At 46.4% G+C, this 23,178-nt stretch overlaps 1 protein-coding gene across 28 annotated transcripts in view; it reads left to right on the plus strand.

The window, feature by feature from the left end:
- The window catches only part of LOC115173472 (microtubule-actin cross-linking factor 1), a 259,398-nt gene that overhangs the window by 176,813 nt on the left and 59,407 nt on the right, over positions 1 to 23,178 (plus strand). For 26 of the 28 annotated variants that reach the window (XM_029731573.1, XM_029731575.1, XM_029731576.1 and 23 more), the window contains 16 exons: positions 515 to 856; positions 1,120 to 1,311; positions 1,622 to 1,795; positions 2,014 to 2,137; positions 2,422 to 2,621; positions 2,803 to 3,120; positions 5,488 to 5,654; positions 7,205 to 7,361; positions 7,592 to 7,703; positions 8,049 to 8,111; positions 8,544 to 8,785; positions 8,999 to 9,128; positions 10,060 to 10,259; positions 10,487 to 10,997; positions 11,245 to 12,239; positions 13,086 to 13,586. In XM_029731573.1, the coding sequence (XP_029587433.1) occupies positions 515 to 856; positions 1,120 to 1,311; positions 1,622 to 1,795; positions 2,014 to 2,137; positions 2,422 to 2,621; positions 2,803 to 3,120; positions 5,488 to 5,654; positions 7,205 to 7,361; positions 7,592 to 7,703; positions 8,049 to 8,111; positions 8,544 to 8,785; positions 8,999 to 9,128; positions 10,060 to 10,259; positions 10,487 to 10,997; positions 11,245 to 12,239; positions 13,086 to 13,586 (4,428 nt within the window). The remainder of the gene's footprint in view (positions 1 to 514; positions 857 to 1,119; positions 1,312 to 1,621; positions 1,796 to 2,013; positions 2,138 to 2,421; positions 2,622 to 2,802; positions 3,121 to 5,487; positions 5,655 to 7,204; positions 7,362 to 7,591; positions 7,704 to 8,048; positions 8,112 to 8,543; positions 8,786 to 8,998; positions 9,129 to 10,059; positions 10,260 to 10,486; positions 10,998 to 11,244; positions 12,240 to 13,085; positions 13,587 to 23,178) is intronic. The other 2 variants (XM_029731554.1, XM_029731563.1) reach the window with 2 other exon arrangements.

A 23,178-nucleotide genomic window follows, 5' to 3' on the forward strand; every position in this document is an offset into this window, starting at 1 on the left:
GTGAAATATACCTGAGGGAGCACGTATGCACATGGAACATTTCTGGGATATTTTATTTCTGCTCATGAAACATGGGACCAACACTTTACATGTTGCGTTTTTAGATTTTTGTTTACTATAGTTTATCCACGTTTTTTTACCACTACATCACTGGACCCAACCAACCCACACCATGTAAGGTGCAGAAAATGCGTCACTTTGGCATTGCGAACATGGCTTTATGTAGTACATAAGTAATGAAACAAAGTATTGAGTAGAACTTGTAAAATAGTGATAAATAAAAAATACAAAAATTCTCATGAGGTTGTGGCGACTAGAAACAATTGCATAGTACTAACTATTACAAATTTGATGGTCCTTGGAAATAAACATTATTTAGAAAAAAGTACTAGAAAAGTACTTGAAAGTCCTTGAATTTGACTTGCCACTGTCTGTAGAAAGCCTGTTAAATCTATTGAGATGAACCCTCACTAATGCTCACTGTGACCATATACAACCTTTGACCCCTCTACAGGCGGAGCTCCAGCAGCTCCAGGCACAGCAGGCCCAACTGATGCAGGTGTCCCAGAACGCTCGCTCCCTCCTGGACCAGCCGGACTCGGCCGTGCCAGCCGAGGAGAAACGCCGTCTGCGGGACCAGCTAGACCAGCTCCAGACCCAACACCAGGAGAAGCTGCGGTCCTGCCAGGAGAGGCTGAGGCGCTCGGAGGCCCTTAAGGACGAGCTGGCCAAGTTCCTCCAGGAGCACGGAGGCCTGGGGACCTGGCTGGAACAGAGTGAGGGGGAGCTGTGTTCCCTGGGGGAAGGAGAGACGGACGCACAGGGTCTGAAGGGGAGACTGGAAGAGCACAAGAAGGTATATGTTGTTTTTTGGCTTTTCCTATACTGGTGTGGGTTAGAGAAACGCTACATAGCATAGCCATAGAGAGATGCAAGGATATAGGCTTACTGTAACAATAGTTCAGGGTTTATATTGGCAGTTGGTAGGAATATTCACTCCTACTGTCAGCTGTAGACACACAGTCATGATACTCAAGATGCTAAGTCTACTGTTTCAAACTTTGTAACTGACCACATTCTTGACTGTATCAAACTGACCTGGAACCTGTTGTCTTCCAGCTGGCGGAAGATGTGATCTGCCACAAGGCAGACCTGCGTTTTGTGTCCATCTCTGGTCAGAAGGTGCTGGACTCTGTCCAGGGGGCTCTGGAGAAGGTAGGAGGGTCTGACCCAGCCCTGGAGGAGACCAAGCAGCTGGTCACTGACAAGCTACAGGACGCCAACCACCGCTACATCGCGCTGCACACCAAGGTGGGTCTCATATAGAGTAGGGGTATTGTATTCTTCATTACTACTGCGCTTTGTGTACCAATGCACAGTAGAGGTATATCCAAAAGGGCAGGGATTGTGTTGAAAGACGTGCTTTAGTCTGTTAAGGTCCCTATGAAATAGAAGCCTTGTTCATTATTTGACATTATTTTTTTATATAGCTAACAATCAATCGATAACCGCAAGTGGGCTGTGGCGATATTGGACGTTGGTCTACTTTCATAGAGATGGTGACCTGTTCATCTTCATCGATCTATGCCTACACACTCTCCCCCCTGTCTTCCCTCTCCAGTCGTCAGATCTGGGCGGGCGTCTGTCGGGTCTGTTGGAGCGCTACCAGCAGTACCAGGACGAGGCTGTGTCGCTCCACACCTGGCTCAGCGCCCAGGAACAGAACCAGAGTATAGCCGGACCCAGCGGAGAGACGGACACACAGACGCTACAGAACACACTGCGGGCCGTACAGGTGAGAGCATAGAAATACCGCCGGTCGATGGGGTATGCAAATATGCTGAATTATTTAATATATATACATGTGACTGAAAGCGGAGATGTTGTCGGCATCTCGCTATTTGTGTAGAGGGGATGGAACAATCTGTTGTTTTCTATTCCCCGCGCCTCAACATTTCTCCTCCTTTTCCCCCCTTTTCTTGTTCTCCCCCCCTCTCCCTGTGTTCTGGTCAGCTGTTGCAGGATGAGCTGGCGGAGCGGTCAGTCCAGTTGGAGAAGGTGAGGAGGTCAGGCAGAGAGCTGGCCAACACACAGGAGTCCCCCACTCTCAGAGCTGCTGAGATCACCAGCACTGCAGGTATGCTAGCTCACAACAATGTCTATTGTTTTACCGTTCATAACCTTCTATATTATTATATACCTCATACACTCCCCCATATCAATGAATATCTTGTTCCTCCATTCCTCCATATCCTCAGAGATCACAGTGGCGCTCCAGTAATGACCACTTACTATCCTTAATACCCCCATCTCTGTTGACGTCTTTATATCCATCCACCTAAAAAAATGATTCTATATCTTAATGGGGAAAAGTAACCACACCGACACTCTCTCCTCTCCCCCTTCCTATCTCTGAGCCAGATGGTCTGGAGAAGAGGTTCAGCTCTCTGTCTGAGTCCATGTCGGAGCGGGCTGAGCAGCTCCAGACGTCCGTAGCCCAGTCGGTCAGTGTCCAGGAGGGGCTGAAGGGCCTGCTAGCCTGGCTGGACGGCCTGCTGCTGACCCCCGGGCCCATCCAACCCACCGCCCAGGCTGTCCAGGACGCCCTCACACAGAATCAGGTACCATAGTACAAATACAGGGAGTCTACTATGGAACAGTCTGCAGCTATGATACTGTTTTTTTCTACATTGATCTCCTTTGAACACTTTTTTTCCCCTTCACATCTAATACACACCTCCACTGTCCACTTTGCAGTTGTGTTACATGAGCTTATTTTAACCCACTTCCTCTCTGTTCCAGAAACTACGCCAGGAGCTGTTATCCAGACAGGGCAGTGTGGAGGCCACCTGCGACTCTGTCTCCAAACTGCTCCAGAGCTCTGACGCCTCCACGGCCTCCGGGCTCCAGGGGTCACTAGAGAGCCTGACCCAGAGCTACGCCGCGGCACAGGCCAAGCAGGCCGAGAGGGAGGCTGAGCTCCGGGGACTCCTGCCCAAGCTGGAGAACTATGAGAGACTGAGTACGGACCTGCAGGGTTTCACTCAGACCTGCCTGAGAGCTCTGAGCCCCGCGGGACAGCCTGACCGCAGTGTGGAAGACTACAGACAGACCATAGAGGTGAGGGGCTGGATGATAGATATCAGTGTTCCAGAACCATAGAGGTGAGGGGTGGGATGATAGATATCAGTGTTCCAGAACCATAGAGGTGAGGGGCAGGATGATAGATATCAGTGTTCCAGAACCATAGAGGTGAGGGGCTGGATGATAGATATCAGTGTTCCAGAACCATAGAGGTGAGGGGCTGGATGATAGATATCAGTGTTCCAGAACCATAGAGGTGAGGGGCTGGATGATAGATATCAGTGTTCCAGAACCATAGAGGTGAGGGGCTGGATGATAGATATCAGTGTTCCAGAACCATAGAGGTGAGGGGTTGGATGATAGATATCAGTGTTCCAGAACCATAGAGGTGAGGGGCTGGATGATAGATATCAGTGTTCCAGAACCATAGAGGTGAGGGGCTGGATGATAGATATCAGTGTTCCAGAACCATAGAGGTGAGGGGCTGAATGATAGATATTAGTGTTCCAGAACCATAGAGGTGAGGGGCAGGATGATAGATATCATTGTTCCAGAACCATAGAGGTGAGGGGCAGGATGATAGATATCAGTGTTCCAGAACCATAGAGGTGAGGGGCTGGATGATAGATATCAGTGTTCCAGAACCATAGAGGTGAGGGGCTGGATGATAGATATCAGTGTTCCAGAACCATAGAGGTGAGGGGCTGGATGATAGATATCAGTGTTCCAGAACCATAGAGGTGAGGGGTGGGATGATAGATATCAGTGTTCCAGAACCATAGAGGTGAGGGGCTGGATGATAGATATCAGTGTTCCAGAACCATAGAGGTGAGGGGTGGGATGATAGATATCAGTGTTCCAGAACCATAGAGGTGAGGGGTGGGATGATAGATATTAGTGTTCCAGAAAGTAAAATATGTAGTACATTAGCCAAACACAGATATTGAACATTATTATATAATGATGCATAGGCAGTACATTGTTCTTTTTATCCCTTGCGCTGTAGAAAATAAGACTTTCTATGTCAAGGTAGTTAAAAAAATAATTAACTTAAAAAAAGATTGGTCTATCTATACAGTTGAAAATAAATTGGTATTGGAGCTTGGAGCCGCATTAAAGATTCATTTACAATTTGTTAACATGGAAATTATAGTTATTGATGCACAAAAATATGTAAAATAACTGAAAGTAGAGAAAATAGTATTTTCACATTTTGTTGCGTTACAAAGTGGGATTTAAATTGTTTAATTGTGATTTTAAAAAATGTTGGTCATTGATTTACACAAACTTCTCCTTAATGTCAAAGTAGAAGAAGAAAAAATCTACAGAATACAAAAATTCCAAAACATGCATCCTATATGCAACAAGGCACTAGGTAATACTGCAAAAAAAACATGGCAAAGGAATACACTTTTTGGAATACATACAAAGCCTTATGTTTAGGGAAAATACAACACAACACATCACTGAGTAGCTTCTTCCTTTTTTTCAAGCATGGTGGTGTCTTCATCATGGTATGGGTATGCTTGACTTCGGCAAAGACTAGAGAGTTTTTCAGGATAAAAAAAAAAAAATGGTACGGAGCGAAGCACATGCAAAATCCTAGAGGAAAACCGGCTTTCCACCAGACACTGGGAGAGGAATTCACCTTTCAGCGGGACAATAACCTACAACACAAGGCCAAATCTACACTCGAGTTGCTTAGCAAGAAGTCAGTGAATGTACCTGAGTGGCCAAGTTACAGTTTTGATTTAAATCTGCTTGAACATCTATGGCAAGACTTTTAAAATTGCTGTCTAGTCATGATCCCCAACACCTTGATAGAGCTTGAAGAATTTAGCTTGAAGAATTTAGCTTGAAGAATTTAGAAAAGAATAATGGGCAAATATGCAATGCTCTTAGAGACTTTCCCAAGAGACACACCTGTAATTGCTGCCAATAGTGTTTCTAACATGTATTTACTCAGGGGGGTGAATACTTGTCTAATCAAGGTATATCAGTGTTTTTTTTTTTTTTCATCTTTATAAAATGTTAGAATTTTTTTCTTCCACTACAGAGTATTTTGTGTAGATCATTGACAAAAAATGTTTTAAAAAAATGTATCCCACTTTGTAACACAATAAAAAGACTTATGATACCCACTGTAGATAGCAGAATTCCAGAACTATAGACATCAGTTAGACCATAGATATTAATGTAAGGTGAGAGGAGGATAGTCTTGGAGAACCATAGAAATCAGTGTCGCAGACCATAGAGGTGAGAGGATGATAAAAATGTTACAGAGACATAGATATCTGTTTGAACAGAGAAGTGGAAGAAGGCACAAGGGACTATGCTGTAAGAGATTTCAGGGAGGATTTGCTACCTTCGGATAGCATATCTTTATCTGCCTTACTACTACAGGAGGTGAGAGCGGAGCAGGAGCAGGAGGCAGGTCACCTGAAGTCCTTCTGCCAGCTGGGGACAGACCTGAGCCAAGCCAAGGCCCTGACCAGCACACAGACCCTACTGGACAATGTCAGAGAGGTGTCCGATGAGTTCGCCCGACTGGAATCCAACATCAATGAAAGGTAAGCACTGCCTTAGAATAACAAACCATTCCAAAATCAATGCAAGGCTTTGCAGTTCACTGTAGAACAGCCCTGCAAAAAAATGCAAGGAACCGTAACCAATAAAAAAATGATAATATTGACCCTGTGCACAATGGGTAGGCACTGCCTTAGAATAATACACAATGCCGAGATGAATACAACATCGAAGGGAGGTCTCTAGGTGCACCTAGGCTTGTAGTGCAGCACCAATCCCACTAGAGGGAGATGGCAAGATAAAACACAAAGACTTCTGCCTCTGCTTTGCTTGCACCTTGGGGATTTAGGCTGCGTATCTGTAAAGCACTTTGTAAAAGGGCTTTATATATATATATTCTTTGTTCATTTGATACACTATCACATTACTGCCACCATTACAGTCTGAAATATGACACTCATGGCTTTTCTCTTCACACTAATGCCTTACAAATTCATACACAAAGCAGGACAAGCCGAGATTTTCACATATCTTAATCTGAGTGGACAAGCAGAAACACAACCCCCCCACTGTGATTGGCTGGGTGGATAACTTTGAATTCACTCCTAATTAGTTGATAGGCTGGATCCTTTGTCCTTCCTGTATGGCAGCACCAGTTGCCATGTCGCCCTGTTTTGTACCAGCGCTACTGGCGGCTGGTGAGTTAGCCTGCCGCAAGGAAGTCTGGCCTCATAGAAATAGAATGACTGGCAATGTCCCGTCTAGTGTTTCTATTTCTATGTCAGGCCTCTTATGAATACCATTGGACTGTCTGTTCGTCTAGCAAAAGATCGCAAAAGCTCCCATTGCGGCTTATACATGTAGTGAGGGATTAGGCCTGTACTGTCTTAACAGTAGCCCTGACCCCTTTGAAAGCTGTGTGTTGCCAACAGTGGTGTGTGGGTGGACACTGTTAGCTGATGGCACAGGAGTGAATGTGGTCGGCGGTTACTAAAAATAAGCCTTGGGTTATAGTGGGCACAGTTCAGTGTCCATTTATCGGTCATACAAAAGGGGCTCTCGCTTACGCAGACTGACCAGGAGGTAAATGACACACTTTCAATGACCCAGACGGTTATAAAGTGGTTGTTTCGTCTGTGTGCACTGCAGTCAGTTTTCAAAGCAGCTGCCATGGGGCAGACCAAGTACAAGGCAAGGGTCAAGGCTGAGGAGACTATAGACTTGGGTGAATATGGACGAGATAATGGTTTGTCCTTAACTGCATCCCTCTCTCTTTTTGTGACATGAAGCATGTGATGGTTAATGTAGCAGCTGTGTGTTTTATATGTAAAGGATATTGGGAATGAAATAAAATAATCTCTTTCCCTCTCCCTCTTTCTTTTACTAATTTTCCTACTTTTGTTCTCCTCTCTTCATTCCTGTTTCTCTTTTTCTCCCACTGTCTCAATTTCTATCCCTACATCTCTCTATTTTTCTCTTTTTTTGTTCAATCTTCTCTCTCTCTCTCTCTCTCTCTTTCTCCCCTCTCCCCTCTGTCTCCTTCCCTCTCCCCTCTGTCTCCTTCCCTCTTCCCTCTGTCTCCTTCCCGCTCCAGGTACAATGCCATCCAGAGTTGTGAGCAGCAGTCGGGCCAGTTCCGGTCTCTCTCTGGCTCCCTCCTCAGGTGGCTCCAGGCAACACAGGAGCAGCTGCCTCTCAAAGAGCCCAACGTCAACACAGAGGCCCTGCAGAGGAGAGTGCAGCAGCTCAAGGTGTGTGTGTCTTTTTTTAATATCTACATGGTTTAATCACACTCCTGCAACAAACAGTATAATCAATCACTGAAACATAATTTACTCGTTCTAAGGTATTGCTAGATTTCAAAGTGTATTGATGAACACGTTCCAAAGCATGACAGTGATTCAGACTGATATTTCCATGTGATTATTCATTGAGGAATTATGTAAGGCCATTAATAACTTTCAAACATTTCTTTACTAAGGACTTACTGAGTGACTGGGAGGCCCAAGGGGTTCGGGTTCTGGAGCTGAACAAGACTGGATCAGAACTGGAGACCCTTATCATAAACATCACAGCCCCCCAGACCAAGACAGGTAAGGGGAATGGGGAAACAACTGTCTATGTGTGTCCCCAGCTACCTGTATGTCCAAGTTCATCCATGCTCTGTTTGTGAGTCTGTTGTGTGTGTGTGTGTGTGTGTGTGTGTGTGTTGAGGTCGATGCTATCAGTGTGTGTAACGTGAACACGCGTTCTAGATGTAGCGGTGTCCCTGCTAAACCGTGTGTGTGACTGGGCGTGTAAAAGCCAGAGACCGAGCGTGTTTATATGCTTAGCAGTGTTTTCTATTGTACTGTCCGTGTGTTGGTGTCCGACCAAGTGTGTTGGTGTCCGTTGCAATGTGTGTGTAGTTGTCTGAGTGCAGTGTGTCCTTCTCCCAGGTGTTCCCCAGGTCAATGGTGCAGGAAGCCCCGGCAGTGTCAATGGCATTCACACATGCAAAGGTGAGCTCACCCTCACTCCCTTATCCTAAACCAATCGTCTCTGGCCTCCTTCCTCATACGAGATGCTCTCCAGCGCTTACTACTTGTGGACGTCACAGCCTGATTTACAATCTGCTTTCCCACTTGCTCGCTCCCCCAGAAAATGCTCATTATATATCTGTTTTCTGTCTGTGTGTCTGTCTTCTGTCTGTAAGCTTCTTGTATGTGCTACTGCCGTGTCTAACACTGTTGAAAACATTTGTTGTCACTAATATTCTGTTGCTCTGGATAGTATTAACCAAATAACTTCATTTTAAGCCTTTTCAAGAGTTTTTCTTGCCACTGTCAACTCTGCTTTTACGTCTGTGAAATGAAAAACACTATACAAATCAAATTGGATTGAATATGATTGATAAATCCTTCTCTCTCTTTCTCTCTCTCTCTCTCTCTCAGACCTGACAGAGCTGCAGGTTGCGGTGGCGGAAGTGAATGGTCGTTACGAGGAGCTGGGAGAGGAACTGAAGGACCGACAGTGGCGCCAGGAGGCCTCTCTGGAGCTGAGGCAGAAGGCCAGGCAGAGTACCGAGGAGCTCAGCCGCTGGCTGGGAGACCGGGAGAACAGCCTGCACCTGGGCCAGACTGCCGCCTCCCCCTCCAAACCGGAGGTGGTACGCGCCCAGGCCCAGGAGAACAAGGTAAGTGTCTGGACTCGGGTCAGACCACTGTCAAAATTGGGGTGTATTATGCCTCTGCTAGTTGGTCATTAATGCTGAATTGGAAAATCAAAGTGTGATCACCCCCTAGCTGACATAAACATATGGTACTTTCTATTGCTTACTTTCTATGTGCTTATCCTTGTCTTTTTGTAGCCAACATACTGATATAGCTGTTCTTCTTCTGTACTTTAGGCCTTATTGTCTGAACTGGCAGAGCATTCTGGGAAGGTGAAGGAGCTGAAGAGCACCCTGGAGAAGCTGATAGCAGACAACCCAGACTCCCCAGAGGCAGACACCTGGAGACAACAAATGAAGGAGATCGGTGAGTGGTGCTGAAATGGATGAATAGGGTCAGCCATTTTGAATAGTTATGGGCTAAGGGACACATTTTAACATGAGGAACCAGTAGACCTATGTCCTTTGCATGGGCATCTACATAGGACTTGGCCCTGACTCAAATAATAGCCATTTTGAGGTTTGACTAAGCGAGGTGCATTTCAGAGGATAAGAAAACAAACGCTGTAGATGGGAAGACAGGCTAATATAGTAGTTATATGAGATTTTAATGATTTGCGTCTTCAAGGGTTGTTAGAGCTTTTCACAGCTCGAAAGGTAAAGAACGTGTTTGATCAATATTAGGCAGCACATGAGTGGGATGACTCTGTCATTAACAACACCTTCAAAAACTTGATATTTTCCCCCTGACTTGATTATAGCCCTGTGATATGTAAGGTAGGAACACGGCAGAGCTCCTTTCTCCACACATTTCACACAGGGCTTTATTCGAAGCCATGTGGATCCAAGACTCACTCTCTCTGTTGGATGCCCAGTGCATGAGTCATGAGGAAAGAGAAAAATTGCTTATTTCTAAGCGCCGTGTGTGTCAAATCAAATGTTATTTGACACGTGCCGAATACAACGATGCATAGTTAAAAGATGATAATAATACAAATGAAATGATAACTCGGAGTAAAATGCACAAGGATGGAGCTATATACAGGAGGTGTGTGTGTGTGTGTGTGTGTGCGTGCATGCATGAGCAAGTCAAAATAATTGGTCTCCACTGTGATGAAAATGTCCTTCATACTGTTTCTATTGTGATTTTTCAGCTTTGGGAATGTCATTCATGGAACCCACCAGTTTCACTGTTTTTATGGTTCTCCACTAGTTTGTCATTTAAAAAAAATATATATATATATAAGAAATAGTTGCTATTGTTTTTCACTCCAAAGTTCACTTCCTATTTACTTAAGACTCACGCTGGGAAAAGGCCAATGAGGCGGCAGTACAGAGGCAGGTGGAACTGGAGACCTGTGCTGATAGGCTGGGCAGCTTTGCCACAGCAGCCAGTCAGTTGGGGCCGTGGCTCAAAGAGAAGGAGCTGATGATGAGTGTGCTGGGACCCCTGAGCATCGACCCCAACATGTTGAACACCCAGAATCAACAAGTGCAGGTACATGGAGGATGTTAACTGTGTTGAACACATGCAAAATAATGAATAAGAATGTCACAATAGATTGTTCACATCTTGCCAGTTCTGTTCTTGAATCTGCATAAACCAATACCAACCGCATTCTGATTAATTACTGATCAATTGTACTAGCCAAAATGTAGAAATGATTCCTCGTTGATGGATGATGTTCTGACCCCCCTTCTTTCCCTTCCCTCCGTCCTCCACAGTTCATGCTGCGTGAGTTTGACACCCGCCGGCCCCAGTTCGACCAACTCACCCAGGCGGCCGAGGGCATCCTTTCCCCGTCTGGTGGCGACTCCTCCCCGCAGGATGCCAAGGACCTAGCGGAGGTCCGGTCCGAGCTGGGCTCCATCTCGCAGCAGTGGGACGACCTCACTCAACGTCTGTCCCGGCGCTCGGAGCACATCGACCAGGCCCAGGGCACCAGCGAGCGATACCAGGCCCTGCTGAAGAACCTCTCGGTCAACGTGGGGGCGCTAGGCGAGCGGCTGGACAGCCAAGCCTCGCTCAGTGCCCAGCCCGAGGCCCTGAAACGGCGTCTGCAGGAGACGGGCGAGATCCGCTCTGAGCTGGAGCAGAGGAGAGAAGAGCTGGGCGAGGCAGAGAAGCTGTGCGGCGAGCTGAGTGCCATCGTGGTTGAACCTTACCTGAGAGACGAGCTGAAGAAGAGGCTGGAGAGCGTGAGCAGCCCGCTGAGGAGTCTGGAGGAGAGGGCCGGTGAGTCTTCTGTCTTGTCTATGGTGTTCATCTTAATTCTGTTTGTATGAATTTCTGTTGGCTTCAGTAGTATTTGTATGTGAAGGGGAAGGGTATGTTTTTGGGTGGGTTTTGGTCTCCTTGTGGCTAATTGTCAAGGTTTTCAATCCAGCGCTATAACCTCTCTCAGGCTTAGGTTGAATGTTCTTCATCAAAACATCTGTAAATGAATAGCATTAAAATCCTCTGTCGTCTCTCTTTCCCTCAGCGGACGGTCTATCCCAGCTCCAAGCCGCTCTCTCCAGCACCCAGCAGTTCCAGCAGATGTTCGAGGAGCTGCGGAGCTGGCTGGACAACCAGAGTGGTCAAAGAGACTCTACCGCCGACTCCCTCCCCTGCCAGTCCGAAGCTATCCGGACCCTGCTTGCCCAGCAAGACGAGCTTCATCGCGGGGTGGCCAGCCAACGTGGCCCCTACGAGCTCATCCAGGCCGAGGGGGCCTCCCTGCTCGCCTCGCTACCCGCCGGCGGCGAAGAACGATCAGCCTTACTGTCCCGGCTTACCGACCTCCGCCGGGACTGGGATGAGCTCAACCAGTGCATCACGGAACGCCAGAACCGGCTGAAATCCACCCTGACCAAGGCCGAGAGTTATCAGCAGCACCGCGCCGAGCTCACGCCCTGGGTGGCGGAGTGCGAGGAGCGGGAGGCTGATATCCAGCTCTCCCTAGACCCTGCGGCCCTGGATGAGGCTTTGCAGAAGGCCAGGCAGCTGGGGTTGGATCTGGAGCGCCGTCGCCCCCTCCTGGAGGCCTTAAACATTGCAGCCGACCAACTCCTGGAACACTGCCGCGTCGGAGAGGAAGACGTACGCGACGAAAAAGCCCAACTCAACCGTAGAGTCGACGGGCTGGCAGAAAACCTTCAAAACCGTGTTTCCCAACTGGAAGAGCTAGCGGGTCGACTTAAGGAGTTTGAGGACGGGCGGCAGGCGGTAGAGAGGAGGCTGGAGGCAGCACGGCATCAGATTGAGGTGCAGGATGCGCTGGGCCCGCAGGCGTGCAGCAACAAGAGCCTGGAGCGGCTGAGGAGCCAGCAGGAGACGCTGCACTCGCTGCAGCCACAGGTGGCCTACCTGAGGGATCTGGCCCAGGGGCTGGTGCAGGACGCACCCCACACAGCAGGTGGCGGCGGAGAGGGAGGACAGAGGCTGGAGCAGCAGGCCCGAGACACGGACAGAGAGTTTGGAGACGTCAGCGAAAAGGTGAGAAGATGTGTGAGGAATTTAGTATACAGTGTATTTCATGTATAAACAGTATAAATATTTCATAGACACTCCGATGAAAGATGGAGGCCTGCATTCTGTTCAATAGGAGAATGTCCCAAAAAAGTGTAGTTTTCAAAAATATAAAACACTCAAATAAAATAGAGGTGTCACAACACCTTTTTCTCTTTTGAAACCATTTGTTCGGCTTTGTTGGACTTATCAATTTTACACATCCTTTACAATTACATTAGTGGACAAATGAGGGAAGGAGACAAGGAAAGAAAGCCAATCTATTCACCCTGTGACTGATACAAAGGAGGAGCCAATTTTAGCGTGTGTGTGTGTGTGTGTGAGTTGAAAGAGAACAGAACGTCTTTTTTAGCTGACAGAGGAGTTCCAGTGATCTTATATGGTCATTGTACAGCTCGAACACTTCGGACCATCTAATCACCACATTGAAATGTAAACCAACGAGTCAAGAGCGTTGTACTGTATATTGATATGTAAAGTGACCAAATGTGCCATATATAGTTACTTACAGACTGTGTTCACTTACAAATCAATACGCTATCTCATCAGATGCATGGTAAGGAGATATTACATTTGACCATTATTGATTAGTTAATTCTCTTAACTCTCTTGCTAATGAGAAAAAACGTGAGTCATCAAAACAGAGATAAAATGCTGACTCATGTAGCCTAGTTAATTGTATTTGTCCCTGTATTTATATCACATCGTTACATCAGCAAGGCACCATGCCACTTCCAACTTGCTAACATTATTAACTCTATCTCCCTTCCTTCCCCCCTCGCTCTCTCTCTCTCCCTTCCCTCTCCCCTCAAGATTGAAAAGTGTTGTTCCACCCTGGAGACCCGTCTCCAGGGCGTGGGCGAGGTCCAGTCCTCGGTGCGCGACCTCTTCTCCCACCTGGCTGACCTGGACGACGAGCTAGACTCGCTGAGCCCTGTGGGGCGTGATGCCGACTCGCTTGCCTCGCAGGCAGATGCTGTCCACGCCTTCCTAGCTCGCCTGGCCACGTTGAGGTCGGAGCTCGAAGGTCACGGAGGCGACTGCACCGCCATGCTTCGGCGCGAGGGGTCGTCTCCCGATCTCCTCGCCCTGAGGAGAGAGACGGAGGCCCTGAGCCGCCAGGCTGGGAAGCTGTCCGAAAGGGGCCAGGCCAGAATGGGACAGATCGAGGTGGCTGCCGAGAAGGTGGGAGAGTTCTACGCCAAGGTGGCAGAGCTGCAAGGGCTGCTGAGACGGGCAGAGGAGGGGCTGAACGCGCAGGGCGTGGTGGGGACAGAGGTGGAGACCATCAAGCAGCAGCTGCACGAGTTCAAGGTAAAAACGAGTTTGATGTTTATTGTTGTGAATGTGCTACTACTGTCATGGAAATGGAATGACTAGAATGTACTTCAATATTCCGTGATGGGAGGGCCGGCGGCCATTTTTACTCTTTACACAGGCCTGGAAGTAATTCTCTTCTATGGCTACCCTATTGTAATATATTTTTGTATTGTCTTGTGCTGCTGTTCTCTGATAAGTTTCTGTTTTGGTTGCCCTACTGTGTAATGTCTTTGGGCATTATGTCTTCAGAGATTTGTAAGTTGGGTAGAGCCAGCTATGGTAGTACAGCCTCCTAGGCGAGAGCTTGGCATGTGTTTTTGGTGCCGGCGTCGATGAACAGCCTTCTAAATGTTCTTGTGATTCCTCAGAGAATGGGAAACTAAGTTTCTAGCCACAACGCCAGTATTATCTAGCCACAAGCCACCATTTGGGAAATATTGCATTAACGACTTATTAGATATTAGAACCAGTCCAGCAATGGGTATTGTGAAGCTATAGTTCTTTGGTTTGAATTATATTCAGCAAATATTGTGCATATAATTCTAACTGACATTGTTTTTGTTATTGCACGGTTACGGCTCTCTCTGGCGGCCATTTTGTTAGAACCTCTCAGCTGGTGCTTGACTCTGACCTGTAAAAGTATTAGTGTGTCTTATTGAAATAAGCAATTGACTAACACAGATCCTTTTGAAAGTCTTTAGTTACATAAGAGTCATTTCTTGGGAGAGTTCTGAGAGGAAAGTACTTGACCTTTCTTGGTTGTTGAACTTTGTGTATTAAGCCTCATCTCCTAGCGCAGATGCGTTGAGTTCTTCTCTCTCTCTGTCTGGGACTATGTCAACAGCATGACGTGTGTGTACTGTGGCATCCTCTCTTTCTACAAATCAACTCCAGCTTCAACTTTGCTGTCGCACTACTTTCCTTCCCGTCATGCTCGTATTAGCACTTGATCAAACAGGATTTTGGTCGGGCGACGCATCTTTCAGAACTCCGTTCCTACTGTGGGCTGTGTTGTGATGGAGTGTGTTACCCCTCCTAACTCGAGTCGTTCCGCTGGCTCCGAGCTGTATTTATAGAACCGTTTGGGGGGGGGGTCCCGTCTCCTCCCGCTCTCCTCTTTATTCAAGTCACTGGAGATCAGAAGAGGGTGTATGGGGACTGAGGTGTGTGTTATAGATGTTACCTTACGGTATTTGAGTGAGCCTACGTGCGAGGAAGGAGGGAGTGATATGAACCAGTTGATCATGGCTTGGGGGTATGACAGAGGTCTAGAGCCAGGTAGAGAGAAGAGTTCAGTCACGGCAGCACTGCACTACTTCTGACGCATTTATTCTATGGAACGCCGTTTGGGTCTTTGCGTGTCAAAAAAGATGCACGTAAAATAACACTATTTTGACGTGTCATATAAGCTTGTTGACCAATCAGGACATAATATGACTGCACGTGACGTAATACTTTAAAACGTATATAGATGTTTTATGTAGTTATTACACATTGATTACACTATCACTCCGTCTTTCATATGTCACAACAATTCATCGATACGAATGCAATGACCCTGGTAAAGTTGTCTCGCGCACCTGCCCTTCCCCAAGCTCTGGACAGTGCTGGTCATAACAAAGCTAGCTTCCTGATAGATGCAAACAATGTTCTTCCCCGAAAACACAGCAAAACGACATCTGGTTCAGTAGCAGTAGTTAGCTAGCTAACTATCTAGCTAGGTGACATCCAAAATACCCCTATTTTATAAGACAGTTTTTATTTGATTAATGGTGGTCGGACCCATCTATGTGAATCTAGTCACAATAAGGATTAGCCACAATAGTGGAACGTTGTGGTTAGCCTTCAAAATAAACGTATGTCATTGAAAGTGACGGAAATGAATACAAATTGTATAATTATACCATAATTCAATAGATCATGCAAAACGAGATTGGAATGTTATATAAAATCAACAAAATACAATTGGTTAATTTGACAAAAATCTGTATTAGACTTTAGAATTGCATTGGGGGCATACTTATTTCACTGTACAACCTTACCCCATGTCATTGATCCACAATCCATAGGTATCAGTCTACTCAGTGATACCCAGAGAACGTTAGTGTCGTATCTCTTATTGCGGTACTCTGAAACAACTGTGAATTGAGCAACATGTATTGTACCAGTCAACCCACTATGTGTATTGAACACTATTCCAGAGGAAAAACAATACTGCGTGGATGTTTTGGAGTCTGATAACACTGAGGACTTTGGGAATAAAGTACTTGGGTACTGAGTAGACTGTTACCCCATTTCATTGATCCCCAATCCTTAGGTAAAGCTGTACAGTGCAATATGAATGTCAATACACACAATAGGCTGACTGGGGTGGCGATTTCACAGTCACAGTCCCACGATTAGAGCTACAACGCTAATATTTGCGGAAACTCTTCACAGTTGTGTTCTGTGCGTGTCACCGAGTAGACTGATAAACCATTTCAATGTTCCACATTCCAACCTTGTTTAACATTATCTAGTCTAAATATGGCATGACTCCACCAATTGTTACCTTCTGCGTCACTTTAAAGGGGGACTTTTATTTTGAAGGCGAAAAGCAAATTCCCCTATTGTGGTTAGCTTCACAACACACAACCGAGCCTTACTAGTAGATGAAGCTAGCTGGCTGCTAATAACGTTAGCTTTGGGTAATAGGGTTAAGTAGCTGGCTACTAGTTCAATTTCAATAGGCAAACAAGTGGCTACCTAGCTAATACCTACTCACAAGGATTTCTAAATTATTGCTAAGAATATTTAAAATTACAGCAGTTTCTACTGGTCATTGTTTTCAGGCTGGTTGCATTGGTGCTAGCTCGCTACCCCAGAAGTTGCTAATAACATCGATCAAAGATATTTACAAATTGTTTTGATGCTGCCCGTTTAAACCTGCTCTTATTTCAAATGCTCACACAAACGTTTTCTCATTCGGGCGAACAAATAATGCCTTATTACCAACGCTGTATTGTAAACACATCGTTCGTGGCTGGTGGGTGCTTGTTTGCTGTCTTTTTGTAACGTTACAACTTTGACAGTGCTACTGATTTTTATTTCACCTTTTATTTAACCAGGTAGTCTAGTTGAGAACAAGTTCTCATTTACAACTGCGACCTGGCCTAGATAAAGCACAGCAGTTCGACACATACAACAGCAGAGTTACACATGGAATAAACAAAACATACAGTCAATAATACAGTAGAAGAAAACAAAAAAGTCTATATACAGTAAGTGCAAATGAGGTAAGATAAGGGAGGTAAGGCAATACATAGGCCATGGTGGCGAAGTAATTACAATATAGCAATTAAACACTGGAATGGTAGATGTGCAGAAGACGAATGTGCAAATAGAGATACTGGGGTGCAAAGGAGCAAAAATAAATAAATACAATATGTGGATGAGGTAGTTGGATGGGCTGTTTACAGATGGGCTATGTACAGGTGCAGTGATCTGTCAGCTGCTCTGACAGCTGGTGCTTAAAGCTAGTGAGGGAGGTAAGAGTCTCCAGCTTCAGTGATTTTTGCAGTTCGTTCCAGTCATTGACAGCAGAAAACTGGAAGGAAAGGCGGCCAAAGGAGGAATTGGCTTTGGGGGTGACCAGAGAGATAAAGCCTGCTGGAGCGCGTGCTACGAGTGGGTGCTGCTATGGTGACCAGTGAGCTGAGATAGTTTCACAAGGGTATGTTTGGCAGCATGAGTGAAGGATGCTTTGTTGCGAAATAGGAAGCCGATTCTAGGTTTAATTTTGGATTGGAGATGCTTAATATGAGTCTGGAAGGAGAGTTTACAGTCTAACCAGACGCCTAAGTATTTGTAGTTGTCTACATATTCTAAGTCAGAACTGTCCAGAGTAGTGATGCTGGACGGGTGGGCAGGTGCTGGCAGTGATCGGTTGAAGAGCATGCATTTAGTTTTACTTGCATTTAAGAGCAGTTGGAGGCCACGGAAGGAGAGTTTTATGGCATTGAAGCTCGTCTGGAGGGTTGTTAACACAGTGTCCAAAGAAGGGTCAGAAGTATACAGAATGGTGTCGTCTGCGTAGAGATGGATCAGAGAATCACCAGCAGCAAGAGCGACATCATTGATGTATATAGAGAAGAGAGTCGGCCCGAGAATTGAACCCTGTGGCACCCCCACAGAGACTGCCAGAGGTCTAGATAACAGGCCCTCCGATTTGACACACTAAACTCTATCAGAGAAGTATTTGGTGAACCAGGCGAGGCAATCATTTAAGAAACCAAGGCTGTTGAGTCTGCCAATAAGAATGTGGTGATTGACAGTCGAAGGCCTTGGCCAGGTCAGTGAATACGGCTGCACAGTAATGTCTCTTATCGATGGCGGTTATGATGTCGTTTAGGACCTTGAGCGTGGCTGAGGTGCACCCATGACCAGCTCTGAAACCAGATTGCAATGCAGAGAAGGTACGGTGGGATTCAAAATGGTCGGTGATCTGTTTGTTAACTTGGCTTTCGAAGACCTTAGAAAGGTAGGGTAGGATAGATATAGGTCTGTAGCAATTTGGGTCTAGAGTGTCTCCCCCTTTTGAAGAGAGGGATGACCGCGGCAGCTTTCCAATCTTTGGGGATCTCAGAGTTTGAACAAGCTAGTTTTTGGGGTTGCAACAATTTCGGCAGATAGTTTTAGGAAGAGAGAGGGTTTAGAATGTCTAGCCCTGCTGATTTGTAGGGGTCCAGATTTTGCAGCTCTTTCAGACCATCAGCTATCTGGATTTGGATGAAGGATAAATGGGGGAAGGCTTGGGCAAGTTGCAGTAAGGGGTGCAGGGCTGTTGACGGGGTAGGGGTAGCCAAGTGGAAAGCATGGCCAGCCGTAGAAAAATGCTTATTGAAATTCTCAATTATCATGGATTTATCGGTGGTGACAGAGTTTCCTAGCCTCAGTGCAGTGGGCAGCTGGGAGGAGGTGCTCTTGTTGTCCATGGACTTTAGTGTCCCAGAACCTTTTGGAGTTAGTGCTACAGGATGAACATTTTTGTTTGAAAAAGCTAGCTTTTGCTTTCCTAACTGCATGTGTATATTGGTTCCTAACTTCCCTGAAAAGTTGCATATCACGGGGGCTGTTCGATGCTAGTGCAGTACGCCACAGGATGTTTTTGTGCTGGTCAAGGGCAGTCAGGTCTGGAGGGAACCAAGGGCTATATCTGTTCCTGGTTCAACATTTTTTGAATGGACCATGCTTATTTTAGATGGTGAGGAAAACCCTTTTAAAGAACAACCAGGCATCCTCTACTGACGGAATGAGGTCAATATCCTTCCAGGATACCCGGACCAGATCATTAGAAAGGCCTGCTCGCTGAAGTGTTTTAGGGAGCGTTTGACAGTGAGGAGGGGTGGTTGTTTGACCGCGGACCCATTACGGATGCAGGCAATGAGGCAGTGATCCTGGTTGAAGACAGCAGAGGTGTATTTGGAGGGCAGGTTGGTCAGGATGATATCTATTAGGGTGCCCGTACTTACGGATTTGGTGTTGTACCTGGTAGGTTCATTGATCATTTGTGTGAGATTGAGGGCATCAAGCTTAGATTGTAGGATGGCCGGGATGTTAAGCATGTCCCAGTTTAGGTCACCTAACAGCACGAGCTCTGAAGACAGATGGGGGGCAATCAATTCACATATGGTGTCCAGGGCACAGCTGGGGGCAGAGGGTGGTCTATAGCAAGCGGCAACGGTAAGAGACTTGTTTCTGGAGCTGTGTATTTTTAAAAGTATAAGCTCAAATTGTTTGGGCACAGACCTGGATAGTAGGACAGAACTCTGCATATTGTCTCTAGAAATAGCATTTAAACCAGGTTGTGTCACTGTGTTTGTGGGAGGTGGAACTAAATTGTTAACTGAGGCGTATTGAGCAGTGCTAGAGGCTGTACAGTGAAATAGAGCAGTAGTTACTAACCAAAACAGCAATGGGCAAGGCATATTGACGTAAGGTAGAGGCATGCGAAGCCGGGTGAGCATAGGAGACCAGTGCGTGGCTTCAGGCAGCTAGCAGGCCGGGGCTAACAAGCTAGCAGCAGGGCCTTAGAGGGACGATGCGACGGAGGAAAGTCTGTTGTGGCCCCCTTGTGCTGTTACATCGGCGGACGGATCAGCAGGGCTCCGTGTGGTAAACCAGGCAAATTGGCAGAATAGGTATAATGGCCAAAGAGTTTGTCCGATGGGCCTCTTAAGCTAACAGTCCGATGTGCTCAAGATAGCTAGTGGATAGTAGTGGTGGCGCTTGTCTTGTACGTGCAAATTTAGCACACACAACATTCTATAATATAATTGTATTATTTGACATGTATATTTTTTCTCCATTTATTTATATTTAACCTTTTATTTAACTAGGTAAGTCAGTTAAGAACAAATTCTTATTTACAATGACGGCCTACCAAAAGGCCTCCTGCGGGGACGGGGGCTGGGATTAAAAATATAGGACAAAACACACATCACGACAAGAAACAAGAAAGACACCGCAACACTACCTAAAGAGAGACTTAAGGCAGCAACACATGAAAACACTGCATGGTAGCAACACAACATGACAACAACATGGTAGCAGCACAAAACATGATACAAACACTATTGGGCACAGCACAAAGGGCAAGAAGGTAGAGAAAACAATGCATCACGCGAAGCAGCCACAACTGTCAGTAAGAGTGTCCATGATTGAGTGTTTTAATGAAGAGATGTGGAGATAAAACGGTCCAGTTTGAGTGGGGTTTTTTTTGTAGCTCGTTCCAGTCGCTAGCTGCAGCCAACTGATCCAGGGATGTGTGTGCTTTGTGGACCTAATGTGCAGAACGGGTGCTGTATGCTGAGTCACTCCCGTCTAAAACGTTGTTATAACGTTCCATCAACCCCACTTCTGACCCCCCACCGCGCCGGCGCCAGCCCTTGGAACTCGTTAGGGCCTGTCACCACCGTGATGGACGCCGGGCTAAATTTGATACCAAAGCAAATCGCACACCATACCTTTATTTTATTTTTTTTAAATTTCAAGCTGTCCTCTTCACTCTCTAGGAGAGATACTAGGCTTAGCCAACAATAATTAGCCTACTCCCTCCCCTCAATAGGAATCTACTGTAGAACATTCCATAGGAATTTGCTGTGTCTTGCTGAATAGGAACACAGCGACAGGGCCTCTCCATTGTATTACTACTTTCCATTGGTTTCCATTCATTGTGAAATGTTAAATGAGATTTCATGAGTACTGTACAAAACAGGTAGTTCATTCTGGCTGTGTCCATTACTATGAATTCTATGTTTTCTTTCCTTTGCTTTATGTTACATCCTCTGCACTAGAAGTACTGCTAAGCAAGTAAGTTAGCATCACCCGCCTTCCTGTTTATTGACTAGTTTACAGTAGCTCCCTAAACTGGGGACATTTTTACGTAGATTGTGTTAATGATTGGTTATATTGTCATGTCATATATCAATTGATAATTATAAATATGTTACAATGTAAGATCAGCCTTATTTGTATCTGACTGGAGGTGTGTTGCTAGACTTACTGGACAGTGGTTTCTGATTGGCTCCGCTGGTGTCTCTTTGAGTTAGCGTTCTCTTTCTTCCTCCCTGTCCTGTCTCTTATTCTGTACTTGATTTATCGACACTTAATATTGTGGCTGGCCACTACAACTCTCTCTCTTTGCGCTCTCTCTCCCCCTCCCTTCCTTTCCCCCTCTTAATGAGAGAAAGCTGGATGGATGTGTGGCAGAAGATGAGCAGACAGAGGAGATGGAGGGAGAAAGAGCTGTGAGTAGCTGAGGGAGGGAGAGAGAGACAGATGGGAGAAAAGAGAAGGGAGACAGCTTAATGGAATGTGCATGAGTGAGAGTGTAGTGTAGTCACAAGCTGGGCATTGGGGGGGGGGGGTAAAAGAGAGAGCGCTAGAAAGAGGGGGGTGAGTGAGAGGTAGAAAAAGAGAGGGGCAGACAGGGACGAGCAAGACTTCCCTTTGCGTAAGATCCTCTTTCGTTCGCTCAGGGAGGTCACTTGCCCCATCCTCCCTCCTTTCCTCCCTCTCTCTCTCAACCCCTCCTTCCTTCCCTCTCCCCCTCTATGTGCCTTCTCTCCTCTGGGCTGTAATGGATTCCGCCCAGGTCATTTCAAGCCTAAACATGCCTGTCTGCCCTGAAGCAGACTAGCCTGACTGCCCCACCATCCCATCCCCCCACCAGACCCCAGTTTAGAAAAGAAAAAAAAAAGCCCAATCCACAGAGATGATGTCATAATGCTTGAGATTTGTGTGTGTAAAAAGGTGGGGGTGTCTTGTCAGATTAGCGAAATTGTATTGTTGAGCAATTGAACACTGATCTCATTGAGGCATGAAGTGAGGGAGGAAGGGATGAGAGAGAGAGTTAGGGGGAGGAGGATAGGGAGATGTTTTAAATGGCCTGTGGCATTACCAGTCTCTCTCCGTACACGTGGCGTCTTAGCCCATGTCCGGGCAAGTCAGATTGTTTATCAAGTATGTTTTTATAGACCGCCATACTATCTGCAGACGTGCTCTTATGTGATCAGCAGAATTCACGTGTGTATTTAGGGATGCTTTGTGTGCCGACGAGGTGTGTGTGTGTGAGGGAGGATGTGTGTGGTGGGTGGGGAGACAGCTGAGATTCCGGATACGCCCCCTGAAAAGACTGGAATTAGAAACATCCTCTGACACACACACACACACTCTCCAGGGTGTGGCTCTACTGTATGTCCCCTAGCTCCAGAGCAGCTGACATAGTCTATGGGTTGGGACAGGGATGAGTTGAGGGGTGTTGTGAAGCTTTAAGTCCCTTGCTACAAATGGGAATTCCTGTGTAGGACTGATAAGGGGGACAAGGGTAACGGGTGAGGAATGCCTTCCCTTAAATGCTTTCCTCACCCCTGCTTCCTCCCTCTCCACTCTCCCGTCTGCGTATGCCCGTGTCCTGGGTTCAAATACTGTTTAAAATCGTCAAATACTTTAGAACGTTTGCTTTAGTGCCGTTGGGCAGGGTTTGTGACTTTTGGGACTATCCTATTGGTTCAGTGCAACAGGCAAGCTCATTCCAGCCCAGCTAAAGTATTTGAAATGATTTTGAATAGTATTTGAACCCAGGCGTGATAGAGACGTCCCTCCCATATGAATAGTATTTGAACCCAGGCGTGATAGAGACGTCCCTCCCATATGAATAGTATTTGAACCCAGGCGTGATAGAGACGTCCCTCCCATATGAGTAGTATTTGAACCCAGGCGTGATAGAGACGTCCCTCCCATATGAATAGTATTTGAACCCAGGCGTGATAGAGACGTCCCTCCCATATGAATAGTATTTGAACCCAGGCGTGATAGAGACGTCCCTCCCATATGAATAGTATTTGAACCCAGGCGTGATAGAGACGTCCCTCCCATATGAATAGTATTTGAACCCAGGCGTGATAGAGACGTCCCTCCCATATGAGTAGTATTTGAACCCAGGCGTGATAGACGTCCCTCCCATATGAATAGTATTTGAACCCAGGCGTGATAGAGACGTCCCTCCCATATGAATAGTATTTGAACCCAGGCGTGATAGAGACGT

The sequence above is a fragment of the Salmo trutta genome, chromosome 34, assembly GCF_901001165.1.
Source record: "Salmo trutta chromosome 34, fSalTru1.1, whole genome shotgun sequence".
NCBI classification, from domain to species: Eukaryota; Metazoa; Chordata; class Actinopteri; order Salmoniformes; family Salmonidae; genus Salmo; species Salmo trutta.